We start from the raw sequence: 7,756 nt of genomic DNA on the forward strand, positions 1-7,756 counted from the left end.
TTCTTCCACAAGGAGACAGCATTGAGTCTAGACGTTTCACTATTTGAAGAGTGTCCGCATGCTTCCCAATCGGTGGAGCCAGGAACGCAGAATCCCCCACCACACACTCTGGATTTATAATCATCATCATCGTCGTCTATGTTTCCTTTCTCCATTTGTGTCTGTACTCTCTTGCTATGGGGGAACAACAGCCATGGGCTACCACAACACATCTCCCACCTTCTGATATGAACCACATGAAGGAGTTATCACCGATGTAGACACATTCTTTTGAAGTATTTTCTCTAGGGCCAGCCATGCTCTTTGTAGATTAGAAAAAAGCATGGAAATAGATTGACAGGGCTTTTTAAGGTCAAACTTTAATGTTGGATTTTTGCCATGGCATCTAAAGAATTTAGCCCTTAGCCTTCAGATGCTATGAAGTTATTCAAAGCTATTAAAGGTATACGTTTAGTTGCTATATTAAAAGGCTACTACACCATTAATCATATTTTGAACTCCTCGGGGGTTTAAGATCTCAACACAGCAAGTTATTCTACTTCCATGTTCTCGACTTTTCTCAAGTTCGTGTTTGAAAAATGCAAGAGCCTGCTAAATGTAGTTCAGTATGTGTTTATCTGGATCCTGGAAGCAGATCATGGCCCGTTGCCCAGGTGATGTCTGATCACTGATGAAGTGTGAAAATCTTCAGGTGTGCAGGTGTGGTATGAAGACACGGCGCTGGCAGAGTGGTGTTGCGTCTCCTCGTTAACTGGTTTTTATCCTTGTGTGTGTGTGTTGTGTTTTAAGACACGTCTGCACAGGCATGCTTTGGCTGGTATAAACAACCTCTCCCTCACACGTTGCCTGACACAAACGTGCTTGTGAAATAAATGACTTCAAGTATGTTTTGTGACATTTGAGTGTGTTTTGATTCAGGCATCACTGGAGGAGAGGAACCATTCGGAGCAGAACGTGTCGGACCCAGTCATCCTAGTTCAGCCATAAAGTCTGTTTCTGTGACTGTAACTATAAAACATTTTGAACAAACTGTCCAAGGAGGCCTGCATAAAAATAGACCTTCCTCTTTTTCCCTTCTTTCAGTGAGCCTGCTAGGTCTTTTCCTGTCATAGTTTGCAGCTGTCTCTGGTCTGAGAGATTTGACTGAGAACAAAGCCCTATGTTCAATGAGCCAAGTCAACTGTAGTGTGTGTGTGTGTGTCTGTCTGTGTGTGTCTGAGAAAGAGTGAGAGAGTGACAAGAGCAGGGTGAAATCTCTGTTGGGTCTTGTTGATGTCTGTAATCATGGCAACGGCTGCCCCTGTGACATCACTAGGAAGCCTGTTCCAGTTCTTTCTCTATGGCGGCTCTTGTGGTTTCTGCCGGGTGGGTATAGGGAGTGGCCACACCAGGCAGGAAGGATATGGTTATTTAGACACAGCCAAGACCTTAAACAACCATACCCATATGGTGCATCCAAGGCCAGTGGCAAAGTACACTAGGCCCTAGAGGTTTTGCATACGCGAGTGAAGACAAGTTGTGAGGGTGTGGAGAGTCTCAATGGGGACTGCACAATAATTTACAACAGCCAGTGCTTTTTCAAAATGCATGTGAAGACATGGTTGCATCAGGCAGCAGGGACTTTTACCATCCATAAAGAGAATTGCTTAATTGAATTGCACTGTGACGTGCTAACCCAAGGTTAAGCTACTTATCCATGAAAGAGACCCTTTGTGTGTCTCATAATGTTATTTGAAGAGAGGTGTAAAGTCTGTAATGAAATTAGTTTCTTTTAGCATAATTGAATTGCAGTTTTTGAACAGTTGCCAGAGTTTGAAGTTGTTTTTTTGGTAAACCACGTGGATGTGGGGTATTTTAGCATTTTATCGTGTATTTTAGAATAGCTAGAATAATTCAAGAATTAAGGTGTAAGGCGTTGAGGACCATGACTACAGAAATCAAAGAGGAGACAATAGGGCACATCCAAATTACAAACCAGATGTTTATTTAAAAACAAAAACAAAAAAGGTCAAAAGGAATGCTAAAAACCAACAATGAAACCCCTTAGAACATTAGTTGTGTGATATCATCCCACAATAAAATCCAAATGTTAACAATAATATACACTCGTATTTCCAAAATGGAATGGATTATTTCCGAACATTGCTTTATTAATAACGGTTTCATTTTGCTGTTTCTTCATCTTTGGCAACTGTTGGCTCATTGGGGTTGATGAACTACAAGCACAGAAAGACAATGCATTACTTTTCATTGCACTGCTGTTGCAATGCTCAGCTTAATGTCAATATTTATTAACAAAACTGCAAGTAGGTAAGGTAAGATATGATGTGTCCATGAGGCACAACTAACAGCAACAATAACAACCACGCCCTGCCCTTTGGTCAGAGTTGTAGTCTGGAGATGGAGTTTGACCTCATAAAAGACCATCCTACCTGAGTCAAGGTCTATTTAGTATATGTGTGGCTCTCAGCACCGCCACGCCCAAATCCTGAGAAAAAAAGAGGGAAAAAAGATGAGATAGAGAAGCTCACACACTACAGCTTTCCCTCCAGCGCCTTATCAGGAAGAGGGAGAACCCAAGGGAACTCCCCGTCCCAGTCCCCTCATTGTGACACAGATACAACAGGATGTACACAAAACTGTTACCATGACTACAAGCGCTGTCAGATGACCACAGTGTAGTATCATACCCTTGACCCATCATAAAGACTTTTTAAACGCAGTAGCTTTGGAGGTATTCTGTGGCATTGGTGTATTCAATTTGCTATGTGTGTGAAGCTATTTCCACAATTTGCTTTGAATTTTCCAGAAGAAAGGGAAAAACAGCCATATTCCTGAAAACAGCAGCCAGAAAACAGCAGCAACTCATTCTCTTCTGAGTAAAAAAGAGAGAGTTTCACAATAAATAAAGTCTGGCATGTGAAGAGGATTGAGTCATTGATACAGTTAGAGATGCAGCTCACCTTTAGGCCCGAATAGTGCAGCGTAACAGGGATTATTGCAGTAGGGCTTCCCTTCATGCTGTGGAAACAGAGGGGCAGGAGATAGAGTCAGCAATGGACTCTAAAGTGTGTGTGTGTGTGTGTGTGTGTGTGTGTGTGTGTGTGTGTGTGTGTGTGTGTGTGTGTGTGTGTGTGTGTGTGTGTGTGTGTGTGTGTGTGTGTGTGTGTGTGTTTAAAGACTTTGATTTCACAAAACAGAGGCTTATGCCAATTATGATAGTAAATGGGTGTGGGTTAATTTGAGTGTGAGTGTATGTTTGTGTCTGTGTCTATGTGTGTGTGTGTGTACTACCAACCTCAGCGTGTGAGCCTGCAGACAGGGTCTTGTTGCACTTCTCACATTTCAGACAGGGCCTGTGCCAGTCCTTCCCAAGCGATGTCACCCTCTCAGCTATGAGCACACACACACACACACACACACACAAATACACACACACACACACACACACACAACACACACACACACATCAGTTTTTTTGCAGCAACGTTCCTTCAGCACATCCTTCCTGTGTTGCAATCAGTTTGCCTCGCCTCCATCATAGGGTTACTGAAAGCAAAACTATATAAGCCCCTCTGATCCCAAAACAGCCTCCATGATGCATCTGTGACTTGGCCTACAGCAAAGAGCACAAGCCTAGGGAGTTCCAACACACATGTGCCTGCGTCTCCCTATTAGCCCAGTCCCTCCCAGTTACTTAGCACTGGGACAAGCCCAGGGAGCATGACGCACAGGCTGTTTGCCGGCTAAACGGACAATCGCCACAGGAATGCAGACGACCTCTCCCTCCTTCCTCCTACTCTCCCTGTTCTTTCTCGCCCTTGTTAGATTAAGGGGAAAAAAACAGATAAAGACGGTCTTTATCTGATGAGTAGAGCTGAAACTCATCAGCTCAACATGCGGTGCGGCACTCGTAAAATTGGGAGTCATGATACGGTCATGAGCTTCAGACCTTTTTTTTTTTTTACAACCTCGGAGACACTGAATCACATGCTCGCGTGGACAACTACTTTTGGGACGCAAGGATGAAAGGAGTTTCTTGGACATACGTCCACATCTCATGCCAAAGGCCAGACACTTATGAACCCCAGCAGAACAGGCACTAAAATGGTCTTGCAATGAGCGTACAGAGAGACCGTTTTCGGGGTGGTTTCTTAACGGATAGTGAAGTTTTACATGGCCTCGGTGCTTAGTTTAACGACCCTCTGGCCAACGACGTTTGCGTTTTTGAGGAAACGACTCGCAAAATGATGCAAAACATTAAATCTGTAAAAAGCAAAGCACAACCCCATGATATAATGCAACCTCTTTTTTACTACAATCAGTATAACTGTCTGGCCCTCTCCCAACAGACATTATTTACAACTACAGTCATCAACTTGGACATATTCTGTCAGAGAGCTTTGCATAGACAGCTGGTGTTCTGGTGAAGCTCTCCAAGGCCAAGCCCCATCTATTGCCTCAGAACAGAGAGTACCCTCATAGGGCGGGATGAACCAGGTCCAACAGACTATAAACCTCTCAGTGACATTTTTAGAGTAGGTTGCTGATGTTTCTCTCGTGGTCTTTGGCTTAAAAAATCTTGATCGGATTATCTATGATTGTCCAATTACCTCACCGATCATAAGGGTTTCTTTTTTTGCCCCTTGTTTTTTTTATCTATTTTTTAAATTTTGCACTGTCCTGCACTGCACAGAGCATTTTTGGAGTAATCTGGGAGAACTCTGGGCCAGACACAGATGCTATTGTTTCCCCTGACCTCTCCCACAGTTCCTCCCTCCCTCTCTCAATCCCTTCTTCTGTCTCCTCTTTTGCACCCTCTCTCTATGCATGTCTCTCTCTTCCCCATCTCTCTCCCTCTCTCCCTCTTTCTGTCTTGACTTCTCCTCCCTCTCTTTCTCACTCCATCTCTCTTGTCTCTATCTGTCTCTGCAGCTGTCCGTACGGGAATCTAATTCAGTCCCTCAGAGGGCCGATGATTATTGTTTTGTTCTCTTTCCTGTGCAAGCACACGTCTTTCTATCGTTTCCTTTCTCTCTCTCTCTACACTGACGCCCTCTTTTTCCAGCATCCTACACTCTCAGCCTCTTCTGCTGCAGTCATGGTGGAGGACCTCCGTTTTCCTATAAGTGAATTTGCACCTGGCCAGTTACAGGAAGGGCAATCTGGGGTCCCTGACAACAATAGAGGATTTGGAGCAGATATGTCAAAAGACATTTTAAGACGCAAATTGATTAATAATCAAGTTCATGACATTCAAGTTGAACATTTTCGCGACCATGGACCACATATTGAATGGGACCGAAAGGAAAAGACTGAGTGTTCATTCATCACTATAGGGGCTTGGGGATTCTTTATCATTACCAAAGCTTTGAATCTCAATATTTGCTTGCAATGCTGTAAAAGCTATTAGGAAGTCAGCGAGCCACTTGGGTAATATTAGTCATACAGTCTTACTGAGGATATCACTTGATGAATGAATTTTCCGTCTCCTCTTTGGTTTTTTAGCACACAAGTTGTTGTGGAGGGAGGGTGTATCTGACAGCTACTATGAACAGATATGAAAAAATGTATGTTACTGATAAGATAAGGGATGTGTTCTAGTTCAATAATTGAGGGATTGTACGAATGTAGGGAAAAGATGGCCTTCAGCCCAAGGGAAGAGTTTCTGTCCAAATACTTTAAGCAGGTAAAATCTCTCTCTCTCTTTCTCTCTCCTGCAAGCCTCCCCCTTTTCTACACCCTCCATCTCTCTCTCTCCATCTCTCTCTTTCTCTCTCCTGCAAGCCTCCCCCTTTTCTACACCCTCCATCTCTCTTTCTTTCCCTCTCTCTCTCTCAAATTCAAATTCAACGGTGCTTTATTAGCATGACTGTATGTATGACTGTATCTCTCTCTCTCTCTCTCTCTCTCTGTCTCTGTCTCCTTCACCCTCTGTCTGTCTAATGTGATGAATGCAGTTATGCCGATAAATCCCAAGAGTCTCCGTCCACAGCCGGCCAACTGGCAGTCACAGAGGAGAAGCACCGATTACATCTCATCAGCCATCAGTATATTTATCCTCTCTGCTCTAAGGCAGGAGTCCATGCTGGAATTTACATGGAACTCTCAGGTGCACCTGGGCCAAACAACGTGTCAAGTTAGGACCATGAGATGCCTACATTTATAGCAACTTCATAACTTTGTTTTTGGAAAGACATAATTTCACAATTAACATTCAAAAGTTTGTGCAGAACTTATATATGCTTATATATATATGCATAAATTTGCATATGCAACTACTTTTAACATACTAGAAATGTTCTCTACATAGATAGACAAGTTTTAAATATATATTTGAGTATAGAGTAATTTGCGCTTTTGCACATACTGCCTGCAGTTAGACTGCAAATAGACTTTCAATTTGAATAACTACAGGAAATTCCTGCCCAAGAGCATGTTGCTTAATACTTCCTACAAAGAACATTTGAGCACGTGTCCTTTTTACACACAATTATGCTTTACCTGTTAATCGATGTATTAATCATGAATACCACCATGCATAATTGGTGCAATATACTCAGGACTAACGGGACTAAATTGTTGATAACTTAACTAACGTTTAAAAAAAGTTTTCTTACCAAAATACACTTCCTTGGTACACTTTGGGCATTTAGGCATGTTGGCGGTGTTGTGTGATCCTCAAATGAAATTCCTGGTTACTGTTTACTGGGAGCTGCTCTGTCGATCTACCTGACACGAGCCACAACACTGTCCACTGTGCAGATGTTGAGGAACTTGCCCTATTTATACCGCGGAGAGACGAGAAGAGGGTGCGGCTCTCAGTCAGGCGTGTGTGTGAGTGCGTGCATGCTTGCGTTCGAGTCTTTTCATTATCAAATGTTGCAGTGTATTTCCCAATAATATGTGTCGTGTAGCCTAATAAAAAAAAAAATTACACACCGCGAATTTCTAAAACATCATACATCATTATGATTAGCAGGCTGTCGCAATCGCACGGTGTAGCCTAGTCACAAGTTTCCCACCAAAACCTGATTTCAGCAAATACAGGTGTTGAACTTATTCTTTGTATCATTTACCATGCATGTATGTCCTGACAGCCCACAGACATTGTGTGTCAAAATGAGGCCTATTGTCAGTAAAAACATCTGACAGGATTTCCAACTTATGGAACTGGCAACAGTTATCTACTTAACTTCCGTATTTCACGGAAATATGAATGGTTACACTTGTCCGGTTGTGGAATGGTTACACTTAAGGTGTCCGGTTAGTCTGCAAAGCAAATTTAGAAAAAGCGTATTCCCATTACCTGTGAACTTGCACCCAATGGTGCGTTACAGTATGCTACAACATGCTACGGAGTGCTGATGCTTGGCCAGATCTTTCACACACATGTTGAGCACCTGGTAACTGTACATCCTAATGCATTTCATATTAGAATGGCTCAAAGGGTGGAAGAGTGATTTATGTATATGCAGAATTGCTTAAAGGTCTAGCTCCACAAAATTCCAAGCTCAAAGTAGTGTGACCTTTTCCAAATCGTTTTCAGAAGACTCTTTTTCGCACTTATCCCCATCCATCAAATTGTCGTCACCCCACAGGTACCAGAAGGACCTTCCTCCGTGTCTGATTTCCTGGCAGTTCAGGACCACTTAATCTCCCTCCTGCAGATTCCTAGAAACCTGTCATCGCACCGATCCACCTTGACCAAGTCTGAGCCAACCATTCTGCCCACAGCTGCAGCCGAAGGTATCCA

General features: G+C 43.0%; 1 protein-coding gene across 1 annotated transcript; it reads right to left on the reverse strand.

Moving 5' to 3' along the window:
* Window positions 1-1,963: 1,963 nt before the first annotated feature.
* crip1 (cysteine-rich protein 1) lies at window positions 1,964-6,772 on the reverse strand. Its single transcript, XM_048228659.1, has 5 exons — window positions 6,621-6,772; window positions 3,299-3,393; window positions 2,964-3,021; window positions 2,433-2,488; window positions 1,964-2,216 (listed from the first exon to the last, which is right to left on the reverse strand). The coding sequence occupies exons 1-4, from the start codon at window positions 6,658-6,660 to the stop codon at window positions 2,445-2,447; spliced, it is 237 nt and encodes a 78-aa protein (XP_048084616.1). The 5' UTR covers window positions 6,661-6,772; the 3' UTR covers window positions 1,964-2,216; window positions 2,433-2,444.
* Between the last annotated feature and the right edge of the window lie 984 nt (window positions 6,773-7,756).

Source organism: Alosa alosa, chromosome 19 (assembly GCF_017589495.1).
Source record: "Alosa alosa isolate M-15738 ecotype Scorff River chromosome 19, AALO_Geno_1.1, whole genome shotgun sequence".
NCBI classification, from domain to species: domain Eukaryota; kingdom Metazoa; phylum Chordata; class Actinopteri; order Clupeiformes; family Clupeidae; genus Alosa; species Alosa alosa.

What these genes read in the sequence shown, in the direction of transcription:
- crip1 (XM_048228659.1), bottom strand. Translation starts at nt 6,660, where the DNA reads ATGCCTAAATGCCCAAAGTGTACCAAGGAAGTGTATTTTG. An exon ending in CTGCAGGCTCACACGCTGAG is followed by an intron (nt 3,022 to 3,298) that starts GTTGGTAGTACA and finishes CTGTTTCCACAG; the next exon opens with CATGAAGGGAAGCCCTACTG. An exon ending in TGCACTATTCGGGCCTAAAG is followed by an intron (nt 2,489 to 2,963) that starts GTGAGCTGCATC and finishes TTTTTTTCTCAG; the next exon opens with GATTTGGGCGTGGCGGTGCT.